The 17,660-nt window shown below is 45.9% G+C and overlaps 1 protein-coding gene across 1 annotated transcript in view; it reads left to right on the forward strand.

The window, feature by feature from the left end:
• Nucleotides 1-339: 339 nt before the first annotated feature.
• Nucleotides 340-17,660, forward strand: part of TOX2 (TOX high mobility group box family member 2) — a 91,505-nt gene continuing 74,184 nt past the window's right edge. Inside the window, exon 1 of the mRNA XM_026862163.1 lies at nt 340-417. Coding sequence (XP_026717964.1) covers nt 367-417 — 51 coding nt within the window. The 5' untranslated portion in view covers nt 340-366. The remainder of the gene's footprint in view (nt 418-17,660) is intronic.

Consider the following 17,660-nt stretch of genomic DNA (forward strand, 5'->3'; position numbering starts at 1 on the left):
AAAACTGGTTGATAGTCTAGTAGGAATTATAGCAAGAACTTCATTTGGGCGATATTTGCTGCTGGGTACATCAGTGGTTTTGCACACATTTGGCTTATTTGTTTGAATTGGAGGATTCATTCATTATTTGGCTGAAAAAATAACATAAATGTACTGCGTTACCGTGTCCCATTACAATAACCATGATGCATGTGTGCTCATACATGCTCAAAAGTTTTAAAGGAGCAACTCGGGATTTTCTTCTCGGAATTTTGGCTCTTTACGTGAAGAGCTGGGAAAGTCTTTGGGATGCACATGACTTTAGTGTGCAGATGGCACTTCACTAACTCTAACTTTCTCTTGTCTTTCTAGTTTGATGGGGAGAACATGTACATGGGAATGAATGACAACGCCCAGGAGTTTCTATCAGCAAATCAGGTAAGCTTCAATTTGCTTGGGTGGACAGGGTGGTGAGATTTTTTAGGGACTTAGGCTATGCCCAAGGCACAAATTCTAGGAGCTCTCTGTGAATCTGCGCTCCTGGGACATCAGGAGGGTCCATGGAGGAGGTCAGAGCTGTCAGCTCTGCTGCTGCCAGGGAGCAGTGGTGGATGCACTTGGTACAGGGAGAGGGATGTGCTTGCATGCCAGTGCTGCTGCGTGTCGCTGGAGCCCAGCTTAGCCATGGCTCTCCAGTGAAGCTGAAAAGCTTTACCTCAGCATCCTTCACTCAAAATGAAGATGCAGTTGGTGTTTCTGGATGCAGTGAGGTTTCCAAGCACTGCGTGTAGTTCAGGTGCCTCCTTCCCTCACGTAGAGTATTTCCTGTAGCTAAATAGATCAACAGTTAGCCAGCTTGGGGAGAAAAAGGAATCAAAGGTTTCCTGTTTTGGAACTATAAACCCACACGTGGAGGACTAGAATAGAAGTGCTCACATCTTGCAGGTGCCTGAGCCTTCAGGGCTCTCTCTGGGCTTGGATACACATGGAACAGGCACATCCATTTCAGCGCAGCCCTCAACATGTAAAGTTAGGCCCATGCTTAGGTCCTGCTGAGAGACGAGGAATTCAGCACATGCATACCTGTCCTCCTGGCCAGGAGGTGAGAGATGGTCCCGTCTGAGTCCCCCTGCAGTGGCCCGGAGTGACTAGAGCGTGCTGGGGACTTGGTGTATCTTTGAGGTGCCTGATGCTGCGCCCTCAGAGCAAAGCATCTCATCACATCCAGCTGCCTTGTGAGGAAAAGTGCAAGTTCATTGCTAATATTTTTCAGCATTCCATTTCGTGGCTGTGTTGGGCTGTTTTGTTGTGGGGCCCTGCTGAACGCAGCCACATGCATCATGGGCTCTGCAGGGTTATGTCATGTGAAGGTGATGTGTTACAAAATTTGAAAAGCAGCCATGTGATGATTTCTATCCAGCCCAAGATGCTGCCAGCTCCTTCTTGCCCTGGACCTGGGGCAAGGTTACATCGTGCTCCTGCTGCTGGGGTTTGGTACTTACTGCAGCATCATGATGAATTACAAGGCTGATGAGTCATCCATGGTCTATCTAACTCAGATACCAGCAACTATTAAAATATATGCATATTAAACCGAAAACAGGATGAAAACTTGTTGTTCACCTTCTTGGAGTGCAACAGTGCATTGGCTCATTGCTTAGGAGAGTTGCTCCTGCTCTGGCTTTCAGAGATGTCATGCAAAGCCACCAGCACCAAGGAGTGGGAAGAGACCTGTTCTAGTGTGAGAAGAATTTCCAGAGGGTGGGGAAGGAACCACAAACTTGGTGCCAGTGATTCAGCAGAAACAAATACGTAGTCGATCAACAACAGCATGTGATCATCAGAGCCAGGAATTGCCAGAGGTTGGGTAAACACAGAGAGGAACGGGGTGACCCCAAGCTGCCCCAGCCGGGGGTCAGCCCCCTCCCCTCCCGTGCTCCCCAGGGCTGTGCAGGGCCTATGAGCAAGTGATGAATGCTAACAGGGGCGCTTGTCTTAAATACTCTGCCTTTAAAAACTCCCAAGGGACTGATATTTCACATCCTCATTGGGAAGGGCTGGCAGCACCAGGTCCACAGTCAGCCACATTCCCTGGCCATGATGCCCGTGGCACTGAACTGGGGCTGAACCACGGTCAGAGTGAACCATTTGTGTTTCCTCCTCTACATCAACAGAAATCACCTTGTAGCCCCTGTTGCATCTTGCTTTCCCCATGGGTGGGCAGCTGGAGAGAAATCAGAAGTGATGCTGCAGCATGGGGAATGGTTTGCTGCACCACAATCGAGGAGGGCTAGCTTCCAAATAAAAAGAGGCTGTCATGTGGCGGAGAGTTCTTGTACTGTTTGAACCTGGGAGAAGGACAAACCAAACCAGCTTAGAACCCTGTAACCTGGGAAATAGAAGTTTACTCTTCATTTGTTCTCTGTTTACTTGGTGATGTTTATTTCTTATTTTTAAAGAGCAGTTAAGGATGAAAAGGGAGGAAGTATCTTTCTCTTGGCAGAGGGTGGGTGGGGGGCAGATACCCCCAGTTACAGGGATGGGTTTGTGCACAAGGACGGTGCTGCTGCTTTATCTCCTAGAGCAAAAGCTCTGTGGGGAGTGGAGACTGACATGGAAAATAGATGGAGAAGTCTGTCTTGTCGTGTGTTTCCAGTTCTCCCCTTCGTGCTGCTACGCTTGGGGCAGTCAGAAAAGAGCTGGCAGCAGGACCAAGAGGTGCAAGAGAAGAGGTGGCACCCGGGGCTCTGCCAGGGCAGGAGACCCCATGGGATGCTGTAGTGACCCCCATAACCTCCCCTGGGTTGCAGGAGGGGAGCGGGGAGGGAGGGTGAGGATCCTGTTTCACGCCCTGCAAGGACGTCAGTAGTGGTTCCCACCCAGCACGAGCTTTGCCTGGGGAGGATGAGAAGCAGCCTTCGCCCCTCACCCTCATTAGTTCATCGTCTCCGTTTATTTACCTGTGCATCAGCACTTGTTTACCAGAGAGCGCTTTATGGCACCAGTCATGACTTTATTACTAATAACACAAGTCTTCTATTTAAATGGGGGTTCCAGATGGTTTTTTATTGTTTGCTAAACCTGTTGTAACCTGAACGAGTACATTAAACAGCAGGAGTGTGGTTTCACTATCTCACTTGAGAGGCTGCTAAATCACTGGCCCCAAGATGCCTGTGGAGCACACGTGGGATATTGCTTAGCCCTTGGGATCCTTGGGGACAAAGACAAATCATACATAATAATTACTGAAGCCATCACACTGTAATAAATGGGCCTGGTGTCTTAAACTGGTTGCGCTGGGCACCATTAGGCATCTGCAGCTCTTGGCAGCAGACACAGCTTCACATTGAGCCTGATGCAAGAGCTGGGACATCCAGAATTAACGGTGGGAAATCTTAGCTTCACATTGCTCATTTTAGGGCACGCTTGCTTATTTACCCTAGTTTTGCACTATACAATGATCTCCCCTGGTACCAGCACACCTGTGGTGGCCTGGGGTGAGCCTGTCCTGATGAAATTGCCTGGACCGCACGAGGGCTTGCAGCCCCACTGTGCTTTGAGGTGAGTAGGAATGGCTGGGAGAGTAAGAAATGCATCTGTGTGTGGCCTCATTTCAGCTGGGAAATTTTTAGGGGTCCACAGATGGAAGAAGTTCAGTGGTCTTTGTTATAGGAAATTCTGTATTGCCTTACGATTTGTCTTTCAAAATACCTAGGAGGAGTTAGGTGGAAAGTAGAATTCAGTTTATCACATCTGCCCCTGCTCTGGTTTAAACCCAAGGGGTTTAAATGGCTCCTACCTGTCAGTGCAACGCTTTACACTTTCTACTCAGAGATCCAGCAACTGCTTAAGCTCTTGAGTCATCCTTTACCGTCACACAGATAAGATTATTCTCATTTTACAGCTGGAGCTACAGAGACAGTGTGGTTAGTGCAGCTCCTGTGCTGAGCAGTCCCTGGGCAGCATTGCGATCCTGCAGCACCCCGACATTAGCCTTATCTCAGCCCCTTGTACAGTTTTGGATCCTAAGGAGCTTTTGCGGTATTTTACAGCAAGAGTGTGGTAAACCCAGGGTCTGCTTAACTCCCCTTCATCACTCCTTACCCTGCAGAGCTGCTAACCTGGGGGTAAGAAGAAAAAAAACCCAAACAAAGCACCTTCGGAAGCAAGCTGAAAGCCAGCTGATGTGCTTCTTCCCCTCATCTTACTCAACAGAATTGCTTATGTGTTATCAGCTGCATTTCTTGTCATCCCAAAAGGGGTTGGTTTCAGCTGAGAATGAAATGCAGAAATAGAGGAGCCTAAAACATAATGAGAGCACTGACAGATCCAGACTCATGCTGGCACAGCCTGCTTGGGGAAAATAATTCCTCTTGTTCCATCAAATAGAGGGACATTTGACCCCAGAAGTGAGTCAAATGTGAAATGTAATTCAACCCCCAACAGGGGCCAGAGCATAAATGCAACTTGACATCTGATCAAACCATCACAGACATTTGACCCCCGAGAAGACTGAGGTATCTGTTGTGTCTCATGAAGTCAGCAGAGCATCATTCCTCACCCCTGTCAGTTTTCTTTCTTTCTTTCTTTCCCCCTCCTCCCCAAACAAAGAAAAGGAATTAAGTAAAGCAAAAATCTCAAGGAATGGACAGATTGCCACCCATATGAAGCAAAATCAGTAAGAAAATATATTTATTAAGGTCTTTGTGATAGGAAGAATAACCCCAGGAAAAGGCAAATTGGGAATTGGGAAATTCCTCATGTAGCTGGACAGGAATGAGTTTGTTTGGTATCGAGACTTCTGTACTTGCAGGAAGAGTCCACAGGTGCCTTACAAATATAAATTAACTATGCCTGGGAATACCCTGCAAGAAGGTATCGTTATCCCACCTTATGGGTGAATAAACACAGCAAATACTTTTCTGGGGAGTTGAGGATGGTGCAAAGTGTGGGAATGGCCGGGTTCTGGCATGGGTTTGGGGACAATCGTCCCTCGGCTTATTGAGAGCAGGGATTTGATTATGTGCCCAGTCCTTGGAGGGACATTATGGAAAGCCTTAGGGGAGTGTTTGTCACATTTCTCCTCTTTCCATGGCATGTCTCTGTCTGCTGGCAGGGCGATGGGCAGCTTTGAAGGAGGAAACAGATGATTACTTACTGCTGGGCATTTTTGATCCTGCACTCTGCCTGTTCCCAGGAGCTTTCAGTGCACGGCTTATTCCAGCTGAGCAACATGCCTGTTTCTGTACCAACAAGTTAATTTGTGTGACTCCTCATGCAAATGCTGTTATACATCAGTATAGTTTATTCAGGCCAGGGAGATGCATCAACATAAGCAACTCCTTACTTTTGTAACCGAGAGCACAGATAGGACCCCACTGCTTTACTGAGTGTTGAAAATATGATAGTTAAATTGACAGAAAGTATTTGCACACCATTTCATCCTCTAATGCTATTCTTATGTGATGCCTTTGCTGGCATACTCATGGTGCCCATCTGTGTATCACAAACATCAGGTCTTGGCTGCCGGGTACCACACCTGTCCTGCGGACATATGTGGGGGCTGCAGGTTTGCAGAGCAGCACTAAAAAAGCCTGATTTCACCCACCCTGGTGAGACACCTGATGTTGATGACCCTGCAGAGCAGCAAAGAGGGCTTTAGTTTAGGCTGTGTGCATTAGGGCGAGACTGGGTAACTCATGGGTAGAGCTGCTCACATTTATACTGCTGAGAAAGTAGATCCGTGGACATGGACGTGTTTGTACGTGGCAGCACGTGCACTAAATAGAAGGTGGATTTTTCTCTGGCTGTGTGCAAATCGGCAGTGGCTCAGCTGAGTGTGGGGGTTATACCAACGCACCGAGGGAAATGGAGTTAAGAGACTTTATATGTCATGTGCACACACTCACATACAGCATCTGTCTTCAAATGTGATCCTGTATAAATGTTAGTGTGGGGTTATACATACCTGCCCCTTTCCACACATATGAAATCGATCTGCGTATGTATCCGTGTGCTTGGATGTGTATAAATCAACATTTATCTACTGTATCTATTGCCCTTTATCGGTTTATCTCCATACATCTTCAAGCTCGGGTCTGTATTAGCCATAATAGATACAGTAAGTCGCTGATCTGGTGGGTCAAATGGTCAGGGCTCTTTGATCAGCCGTCAGGATACATTACCGCCAGGGCCTCCGGTGGGGCTTGAATTACAACTTACATTTGACTCATTTCTGGGGTCAAAACGTCCCTCTTATTTGATCGAATGACAGAAATTGTATAATTTGTATATATCCCTGAGCCATATGTGCTCTGAGTGCCACTCTAATGTGTTTTATAAAGGCACAGCTGTCTTGGTGACTTATTTAAAATGGGATTTTGAAGTAGTGTTCTTGCCATTTAATGTCCCCATTCAGGGTTACACAAGGTTTATCAAATAATAAATAACATTTAGAACATTCATTTTAGCATAACAATGGGTTAGCTAGTTATAAGGAACTGGACGGTACAATAAAGCTGTGTTTGGTAAATAAGCAATAATGTAGAAAGCAAGCGATGGCATAATTAGAAATTAATGATGGTGCGGGAAGCTATGGATACCTTCCTTGCATTCTGCTAACACTCCAGACTAGACAGAGCTCATCTTGGCAGCCTCTGCTGTAAAATATTCCATCAAACCTTGTCATAATACTGGCAGACGTGTTGTCCTCCCACCTCCTGGGCCTCCCACCAGTCTCAGCTGAATTGCAGCAAAATGTCAACAGTTGGTAAAATAAACCTGGGCCTGGGGCAGAACTGCGCTGTGCGGGTGCGGGTGATCCCCTTCCCCGCTCAGGCCCACGGAGCCACAACACGCCGGCTGCCATCCTGAGGTGACCGTGGAGCACTGGGCAGCATGAGGGCCCTTTGGTGCTGCTAATGAAGATGAGCGGCTCATCCTCCACTCGTTCTTGCTCCTTCCTCCCTAGTAGGGAGCTGTAAAAGAGGACCAGTACAGACTTGGGGTTTCTCTCCATCAGTGGCTTTGGTAGAGATGCATCTGTTGCTGGTAGTGAAGTGACAATATGCAATTGCTCGGACTTAAGATGTTCTCATGTTGGTTGGTCCCTGACCTACCAGGACATGTGAATCTGGAGGAGTTTCCAGCAGTTTGTTTGTCCCTGAAGCTCACAAGATGCAGCAGTTTGCTCATGGTCACCACAGCCACTGTCTCAGACATGGGTTTGCTCCAGAAGAAAGGCTGGAAGAAATCAGGAGACCATACACATGGCTGAGCAATACCTTAGGGTGATCCTTCTCTTGAGGCTTGTCATGGCAAAGTTTGCACAGCAGCATGGTGGAGGAAAAATTAAAGCCCACCATGAGGCTATGCTTTGTGCAATTTCCACTCAAATTCCCTAATTAACTTTTGTGTTTCTAAGGAGTCTGATTAGACTTTGCCTGTGAAGAAACTTGTGTTTGTTTTAACTTTGAGGAGACATGTCTCAGGGTCTTCATAGTCTATTGATTTTGGCTATTGTCTGGCTTGACCTATTGATGACAGTAACAGATAATGGTCAGCGGATTGTCAGTGTTAGAGAAAATCACTGATATAAGTAGAAGGGTTTAAAAAAGGGGGAATCTGTCCCCCAGGCGTGGAGAGCTCTGATGCATCTGAATTTCCAAGAGTCCTGTGCTTCTCGGGCTTCACTCTCTTACCTCTCTACAGCATCCTGGTCTCTTCTAATCTCCAAACAGTCTGTGTTTTTGAAGTCTAGATTCAACCACAACAGGGGCAGAGTACAGTTTAAAGTAAAAACCTGATGAGTCCCTAATCGCTTTACAGTGATATATTGCAAATATTGCTAGAACATATATATATATATATATATATATTGAAGACCCCTAGTGAAGTGAGAGCTTTATAGAGACTCAAAGTTGAAAGAGAGGATTAAACAGAGTTTGGCAGTGCAGTGGAAGCTGGGAGTGTGTGTGCCGCAGCAGGCACCCGTGGTAAGATACATATTTTGCTCTTTCCTTGCTGTTCATTGAGTAATACTGTATAATTTCATATGTTGTCCTAGAGAACAAAAAATAGAGGGAAGACTTTGATAGATATTAAATGCCTTTCTCAGCAGACAATTCAGGAAGAATCTCATGTACTATTTTAGAATGAACAATAGTGTTACATGTCATTTGTTATAATCAGCAGCTAATGGAAACCCTTCCAGGCGGGGTTTTGGAGGTGAGCACAACTACAGCTGATGATCCAGGCTTGTGAATTTTGCATGAACTCCTGTGTGACAATGTAATTTTTGAAAGGTGCAGGCAGGAAGCAATTCCTGTAACTTAGTCATAGCAAGAGAAGCTTCTGTTACTGGTAGAGGGTTGGCTGTAGTGCTTAAATAATAATAAAAAAATCCCTTGATCTTAGAAGCAGAACAAACATTATCTTCAACCCTTGGTTTCAAAGGACTCCTAAGTTGTTAACAATAGGGTGTTTGAAAAACAACCACCAAGCATCACAGAGTGAAAAGCTAATGTAACTAAGCAGTTCCTAGACCAAAATGGATAGTCTCTGTTTCACTTGCATCTGAGGGAAAAAAAGAAATAGCATCTTACACAGTTGAAGATATCTGTCAGGTGATAGAGCACCTTGTAGGAACAGAAAATGGAAATTGTCAAGGTGGTTGAATTTCATGTGTAGACGTTTAATTGAGGAACTGAGGTTCCTGAATAGATTTATGTTTAGGGGCAAAGGCAGGAGGGAGAAGTTGATCCTCAGGTGCATCAGGGCAGTGCTCAGAAAGCAGAGGAACAGCACACACTGCCTGAGGGCTGGGCACAGCATCCACCGCTCCTCCAAGGTCTTCCAGGTGACCACAGCCACCTGTGCCCTTGGGTCAGTCCAAGCAGTAACCTTCCCTTCTCTGTCCCAGGTTTTCTGGGATCTGAATGAGCTCAGAAATTGGTTTTGGTCCAATGGTAAAGAGCAGCTGTATGAAGCATCACACCTGACTGTAGCCCTCAGTCTGCCAGGTGTGTGGTCAAAATGTACGTGAGGATCTTCAAACAGAGCTCCGATTTCTTTTGTGGTGAAGAAGTCTGTAAGTAGCAAAACATTTTAAAAGCAATAATAAGAACCCAATCAATGCAGGAGAGTGGTCCAGGGCTGGAGGCAGCACAGCTCTGGGGGCTGGTGAGGTGGTGGGTACCCAGGGCTGGCAGAGGGAAGGCGGCAGCGGGACAATGTGTGTCCCACTGCAAAATATCGTTTGCTGCTGCTGCATCTTGATCCAAAGTTTTACATACAGAAAATGTTAATAGCAAGACGAGTTCTGATAGAGGGCTCAACATGGGTGTTTCTTGGCACCAGAATGCCATGATGCCTCTCAGTGGGACTGAAGGAAATGTGGACCCAAGATTCCAGACATGCTTCCTGTGTGCTGGAGGGCAAAGGAGATGGGGTAACTGGGACTGCTTTGGAGCACTGTGGAGCACAGCTGAAGTCTGGTCAGACTAAGTAACACTGAGGGGGATCTGATAGTGTGCATGGTGATTCCTGTGATATGAGGACACCTGGGCTGGCTGTCCAGCAATGCTGATGAGCTCATAAAGCCAACAGCTCTTGAAACAGCAGCAAAATACAGAGGAAGGCAGTGCCCAGTATCCTTTAGCAAACAAAGTGTCACTTTGTCAAAGATATCTCACTGTGCTCAACACTGCTGTGACAGGCCTGCGCCTGGTGTACACAGAGCTTCTGCCTTTGATGGTCAGCATGGCCTGGGGCAAGGTGGAGACCTACACGTGGGGGAACCCCTGGGCATAGGTATCACATTGATATGGTACTTATGTGTGCTTTAAATCCCCTGAAGGTGCCTCTCTGGTCAGCTACTGCTGCTCCTGGGAGGGTACTGGGTTGTCCTTGAGTGGTGGCTGTCACTTCAGACAAAGGCAATCTCAGAGCTTTTATGCACAAGCTGTTTCTGCCTTCAGATCCTCCAGCTCCTCGCACTGTGCTAATTCCTCGCTGCTTGTCTCCCGAATTACCCGCTGTGACACAGTGTGATTTGGAGCCAGGTCTTTACATGCTAACAATTGATGCTGAGCTCTGATAATGCGATAACATCGCTATCGGTTAGCTGTGACGAGCAAGATTTTCTACTGCGTCCTGTTGGGGGGTTTGGTTTTGGCTCCTGCAGAGGTTGGTTTGCTTCTGTAATGGACCTCTGGGGAGTTGCTTTGGAAAATTGTGTTTATTTGTGGAAATGTAGCACTGTAGGCTGCAGGAATATGAAAAAAAAAAAAAAACAGCCTGTTGCTCTTGGGATTTCCTTTCCCAACTGATTGATTACTTCTCATCAGAGCCCTAGCCCAAGCTGGTGTTTGGGTCTACCTTCACAAGAGTGACTAACTGGAGAGCCACTTACTTCCAGCAGGAAAACATTATTTTCCACGTCAGAGTTTGGATGAAGGCCTGTGCAGAAAGGAAAACCCCTCCATAGCCTTGGGCAGCTGCAGAATGAGCCCTTCGCTCCGTATCAGCTCTGGGGCCAGACCCTCTCAGCAGAGCATCTCAGGGCTCTGCAGGGACTGGAGGATGATGAGGGTTATGTGTCCTGAGTGTGGCCATCCAGCTCCTTATGTTCAGAGCCAGGCGCTCACTTGAACCCTCTACTCGCTCGTGGGGTTGTGCGGAGTGGTGGAGCCAAAGTGGTGTCCAGCAGTGCTCTGGCAGCTAGTCCGCGAGCGTGAAGGGGTACCAAACCCCTCACGGCTCAAAGTGGTGGGACCTCATGGGGAGCCAACCCATGCGAGTCAGCTGCCTCAGTGCCTGCCTACAACAGGTCGGTTGTGTTAGTTCTGCTTCTGCTCCAAGATTTCTTCAGTAGACCCCTGGGCATCCCCCTTCTTAAAGCATGAGCAACGCAAGGTGGGTCCCCGGGCAGGGTCTGTGGGTGCCGAGGTTAACCGGGGCAGGGGAGTGTGTGCTGTGTGTTCCTGGAAGCAGAGCATGGACCGTGGTGCCCAGGCAAGGGGAGCGTGCTGGTGCAGGTCAGCAGGGAGAAGGAGTGTGCACTGCAGTTACCCAGAGAGGGGAGCATGCATGCCACCAGTCCTCTGGGGTGCTGCTTCTTTGGGGAAGGCTTAGAGCTTTCCCTGCCAGGTGATGCACCAGGCCAGGCTGGTCAGAGATATGGTGGGAATCAAAAATCAGAGACAGTTAGGGACGTGCCAGTCTTTAGCAGGGAGGGACACTGTGGGGCTGGACCCAGCTGAAGGACCACTGTCACAGCAGTCTTAACTCCTGCTGGCAGATTGAAAGGTGGCAAAGCGGACCCAGAGCTCTGCATTTGGCCCGTGCACCCATCACCTGTGTTGCAGTTCTGCCGAGGACCATGTTGTGTCTTGCTTGTCGGTGACGCTGCTTTCATGACCGTCAGCCTCTGAGCAAGCCTCAGTTAAATTTATCTCAAACTAGGAAATCCATCAGCAGCCATCAAAAGTGTCTGAGCTGATGCTGTATAGCTCAGGTCTATGCATCTGTGTACACTGTAAAGGGCAAAATATGACTTGGCTTTTATTACTTTAATTAAAACATGAGTGAAGAGTATGAGATTCATATTAAATTGTATTTTTCTGGCTGCTGTGTGAAGGAGCTAACTGATCTGATTACCATGAAGATTACAAACTATCAAAGTGAAAAAGAGCTTTTTGCAAGTATTTCATATTAAACCTTCAAACATAACACTTTAAGAATAATTATAGTTGTATTACTGGAAAATGATTCATGAATTCTGAATAAATATAAGACCCTTAAAGGGAAATGTTCCAAGACCACAGTTTTCGTTCCAATCTGATGAAATTTAGTATCATTTTGCAGCTGTAGAATAAAATGAAAAAAAATATGTACATAGACTGTATTGAGTATATGTCAGACTAAACTAATGAGATTTTTTTCATTAACTCTGAGCACGTACACAGACAAATGGAATAGCCATTCTCGTTTTCTGTAATAGAAAGCACTGAAAGAGAAGGCAGAAAGGATCTTACTGCTCACAAGTCTTTATTCTACCCTTGATTGTTAAATAATATATTTTAAGTTCTCATATCTCTACTGCAGAATGTTTGAACTACATTAATGGGTAGAGAAGAGACCAAGCTTAAAAAAAAAGTGAGGAAGGGCTAGGATTGGGAATCAGTATTCCCGGTGGGCTGTAATAAAGATACTTTTCACACAATAGAGTGAATGTTTACAGCAGACAATTTAGTTTCCTTCCAACAATTATGAGAGAAATTGAATCTCAGGAAATGTTAGTTTTCTCTAAAATTAGACATAACAATAAAGATACCCCTGAAAGTTTACTAAGGAGGGAAGAAAAAAAAAAAAAAAAAGCGCCATCAATCTCTGGAAGACAATTTAGCAAATTTATTTTAAGAATTCCAGATGACTTCTAAACAAAACCAGACACCTACGTGGCGCTGAGGGCTCGTGCTCCCCACACAGGGGATCTGTTTTTCTCTCGAGGAGCCTTTTTTTCCCAGGCTTTGGCAATTCCTAGTGCATTTTGGAAACAAATACCCAAAGGTGCTTGTTTCCACCCCAGACCGGGCTGGAAGAGGATGCCCATCACTTCTGCAAGCAGATGGGGCACAAGGTAGCAGCAGGTCATACTGTTCTGCATGCAGGTCAGGATGCTACAAGCCTGGGAGCCCACACCGGTATCAAAAGGAAGGTGTGTGGTCCTCACCTGCCCACCCCTCATCCCAGGGCAGGTTTCCTTGCACTGGATACATGAAAGCGAAACATCATTATTTACATCAAAAGTAGCAAAGCTGTAGGAGCCCCATTTTATAAAATCAGCAGGATGTTTTCTCACCCAGGTGTTAGAAAGTTGAAAGCTGTGTATTTTTGCATGAATATTTGCATGCCTTCTTGCAGGTGCTTGATGCTTGAGCAAATGGGATGTTTCACCCACCCCCCCTGCACAAGCGCAGAGCTCTGTGTGCAGTCGCATGTGGGTTTGCATGCACAAAGGACTAGTTTGCAAAACACTGTGAGCTCAGGCCTTTTAAGTTTCTCACAAGAAAATTGGTCGTGAAATGTCAAGAGAGGAGCTGCAGGGAAAGGATGGAAATTATTGGGCACTTGAATGCAACTTCAGGAATGAATTTATCGTGCTCACACAGAGATGCTGGGGATCAAAAAAGGAACGCTGCTCTAAAACACAGAAAACTCTGAAGCTTTTTGAGCAGCGCGTGCTATGATGTTCAGTTTTTGAAACACTGCAATTTGAACATGCAGTGTGGTTCTACTTGCCATCGTTTCCAGACTTCTGCATCGAGGATTGATACAACATCCATGTTAGAGGCACCTACTCTGTTCTGCTTGTGGGTTTTCTCTTTTGTCTGTGCAATCCTCGATTGCCAATTTCTGCCTCACTGTGTTCCAGTCTGGAAAGAGATTCCTGTTACTTGATATCGAGTAGGGATGGGAGGAGGAATGGTGAAGGCCAATGAAGCTTAGCTTGCAGCCAAGCTTCCCCAGTAATTTTCCTCAAAAGGATCTGACCCATTTTGGTCGTATTTGGGACTAGACTGGGATGATGCTTTTTGGTAACACAAAGTATGATTCTTGAGGTACCTGGTTTGGTCCCAGTATTAGCAGTTGAAGCACTTGGCTCTCAGTTGTCACAGGTTTGTGGAAATCTCTAGGCTTTGTGTGGGCTTGGATTTGAAAGATGGCAGGTGAAGCCCTTGAGTATACTAGGCAAATGAGAATTTTTACCACAGGGTCAGTGTTTTGGCTTTGTTACCTGCAGCCCTGTTGTGCTCAGAGCCTCCCCTGCCTCCCCATTAGCATCTCTCTGTCATTTTGGCTCTTCGGCTTCTGCCCATTTCCTTTGGAACAATTCGGGTTCTACCTGTCATGTTGAAAACTAGTGAAAATAATAGAAAAATCTCTCCAGCTGCTTAATGAATGACGCATTTCAGTTGGTTTGACCTCTGGATAGCTGGGGCTGGTTTTCTTTGGGTGCAACTGCTCATGGAGTGCCTCCTACCTCATGCCTTGCGTGTTGGGTTGGGTCCCTTGTGGTTGTGTGATGAAGGTGGTGATGGTATTGACTTGAGCCCTCTTGCACCTTCATCTCCTCTGCAAAGCTCTTCCCTGCATCAGCAAATGCTGTCCATTGCCTCTAGAGCTGCCAGTGCCTACAACAGTCCTTTCTCACTGCCAGCATTGGGGTGATCACTGCTGCAGGCTCCTGGCTGTCACCAGCAGATTGGTGTCCCAGCTGTCCTTCTAGATGGAGAGTTGTTATTACTTTAGGAAAACATTGCTGTTTTGATTGTTAATTTGATGGGTTTCCTTTTTGCCTTCCTCCCGAAAGGATGGTGCCTACTCTAGGTTGCTCAATCCTTTAGACTATCAGTGCTTTAAGATGTAGATGAACCCCTCACAGCAATGTGTGTGTTCCTGCCTTTTTTTTTCAGCAAGCATACATAAGCTTGTTTTTATTAAAGAAAAAAAAAAAAAAAAAAGTTAAAATTGTTAAAGATAAAATCTGTTTGTTTCCCAAAATTCACATATTGGAAGCTTAAGGCTGAGATTTTCACACCTGCGTAGAGGATTTGGATACTTGGCCGTGCACCATGCTACAGTTCTCACAATTTTCTCATGAGTCTCTTGGTGCTTCGTGCTTTCCCTAACAGCCCGGCACCTTCGTGCTCTTGTGACATGACAGCTTCTGCTTTGGATAAGTGAGTAAAAGAATAAAATTCTTGCACTTGTGGTTATGGAGGAAGGCTTGCAACTGTGGTGCTCAGAAGCTCAGTAAATGCAAATGAGGTAGAGGGATCCAAGGTGATTATCTTGACATCTCATGGACTGTGAGCTCTGGCACGCTGATGAGTTTTGCACACTTAAGGTCTGAAAGGAGCAAGGCATCCCAATGCCATAGGTAATCTGTAATATCTCCTCTGACCATCCAAAACCAGGTCATGCTTAGCTACAGACAGACATTGCTTGCTCTGGCTTCGAAGGCAGCACCCGCCCAAACCCAGCCATTGAGATTGAAATTGGGTAGATGCTCTTGCCATCTCATCTCAGGGTTTACTTTGGCAAAGCTGACTCAGAGGTATCTGGTTTTGGGACTTCTCCAGCATGCCAGAGCCAGATTCTGGGTCTGAGGGTCTTTGGGACAATGTGGGAGACTGATTTATTGCACTGGTGATTTCAGTTCATTTCCTTTTCCCATTTTGGCAACTTCCTGGCAGCCTGAAATATTTTGCAGTGGATGGACAGGTAAAGGATTTCAAGTTCCCCTTGGGGATAAAGAAGAAAGAGAGGAGGGAAGAAGGTGGCATTTCACAAAGCATTGATATGTTCTTAATTTTAATAAAATAAAATAATAAAAAAAAAGGTAAGCAGCGCCTTAGCTGCTAAGGCGACAGGTGCTTAAGAAGCACTGTTTAAATACATAAAACATATTTGCTGAAGGCATTTGTCGTTGGAAGTTTAAACATTAAACATGCCTGCTTCGTCTGATACCATAATAAAGCAAGGATGTTCAAAGAGCCATTAGTGGTGCTCTGACTAGAGCTTTACATCTTCACTATATGTACCAAGGAAGCAGCATTATATCAGCAATGCCTCAGTGAGTTTTGCCCCCAGAAGGGAAAGTAAGTGAATTCTGGGAGAGATTTCAATGAGGGCTTGGGCTTTTTTGTAGTGCATTTCCCCTTTCACATTGATCGACGTGGATGTTCTGGTATTGTTCGCATGTAAAGTGCTGGGGCAGGTCCACAGGAGGCAGCAGCTCCGACATTGTCTCGATATCCCCAGGCTTAATAAAAGCTGGCTTGGGGCCTGATGAGACAAATAAACAGGTTTGTGTATTTAGTTTTTTAAATTACAGGATAAGGAGGAACACAGATACTCAATCCATTAAGAAATAACTAGGTGGGTGATTCACTACCATTTGTGTAAATGGCACTAACTCTGGTCTGCCTGCACAATTTATTAATACTTCACGGGAGGAAAAAAAATTATTTCAATCTCATAATGGATGATGAGCTGTGAAATTGCTTCTGCAGCAGCTGGGCACCCTGGGGGAGGTGCTAGATTGCACCACATTATGCAAGCTCTCCCCACATCTCTGCCTTCCTCGTGCTAATCAGACACGTCAAAACTGGGTGATGGGGAGGGAGGTGCCATTGCTTCTGTTGCGTTTTATTACTTTCTAAAAAAATATGTGGCTTTCTTATCAATTTGCTTTGGGATCCCCAGTCTGACTTTGGAAGTGTGTGGGCTCAAATCTGAGTGCATTTGTGATCAGTGATGCTTTGGGCTTCAGAGGTCGCAGCCTGATCCCTGCCACCGCTGGCCACGCTGGCCTGGCTTACAACATTAAATAAGTAGATATTTAGCAAATGTACTGGGGCTGGCCCAGTTTGTGATTTCATCTGGATGATACCCTCGCTTTGTAGGTAAGAGCACCAAGAGATGTTGCTGTTGAACATCCCCCTTGTTCTGCCTTCGTAGGTTTGGGCTGGGACCATGAGCAGTACTGACACTCCAAGCACTGTGAAGTTTGTGTACCGAAAGGGCAGCCTGGGGTTGGGTGCTTCACTTGCATGTGGGAAGACCACGTATATGTACAGTGATGAGATCAAACCGGGTGATGTAGGGTCACTTAGGAAAAAAATTGCGGCTTGCCCCCTTAGCTCCAGCAAGGAATTTTCAGCGTTTGCTTCCGCAGGCGTGCTGGTGGTGTACCCTCAGTTACACCTGCGTGTCCCTTGTGCCTTGCAAACACCGGTCCTGGTGTGCGAGGACCACACGGGGCTTCATTTGAAAATTTGTCTTTGCTGATAAAGGAGAAAACCAAAAAGATCGGGGCATAGCTGGGACAAAAAAAGGAAAAAAAAGACTTGATTCAAGATAGGTTGTGTTGCTGTTATGGCTTTGCTGGAGGATCTTGCTGCAGACCTCTAGGTAAAACAGTGTTTGCCCCAATACCTGTGACACAGGGTATGGCTTTGCTGGCCATGAACAGTGGGCGAGGACATATCCTTTGAGATAAAACTGAAAAACTTGCTACAAAACATCCATTCAAAGTGTGGCACAAGGGATTTTTTTAATCTCTTAACCCTACACCTTCAGTTTTGAGCATAAGGGAAATACTCTCTAAGATGAAAACTGAAAGGGGACAAGTATGGTACGGACTATAGTTTCCTTCCTGCTCTGGGTCCTTCTGGCTCAACTGAAGCCAGGTTGAATTAATTTCTTAGAGTGCTTTTTACTAATTCTCCCTTGCATGCACTCCATTACTGTTTTCAGGCCGCCTTATCTCTTGACCTGCTTACAGTGCATTATACATCATTATATAATGTACCCTTGGCTCAACAGAAAATACCAAATCCGTACAGTTCAACAATGAATTTCTGTGAAGTGCACTGATCTTATTATGCAAGTTCAGTATGCCATGAGACAAAAAAGGCAATTATGTAAAATCTGTACTCCTCAAATAATTCCCAGAAATGCATGATATTCTTCGGTAGAATATTATCATATTCCTTGTATTTGCTTCCAGGCAAGATAACAGCAAAGAAAAGAAAAGGGGTTGTCTTTTTCTGGCTAGTCGGTTCAATTTTAGATCCCCATTGGCTCCTATCCATTGGATGTACTGTCCCTTC

This window comes from Athene cunicularia, assembly GCF_003259725.1.
Source record: "Athene cunicularia isolate RWA chromosome 20 unlocalized genomic scaffold, athCun1 chr20_part1, whole genome shotgun sequence".
NCBI lineage: Eukaryota > Metazoa > Chordata > Aves > Strigiformes > Strigidae > Athene > Athene cunicularia.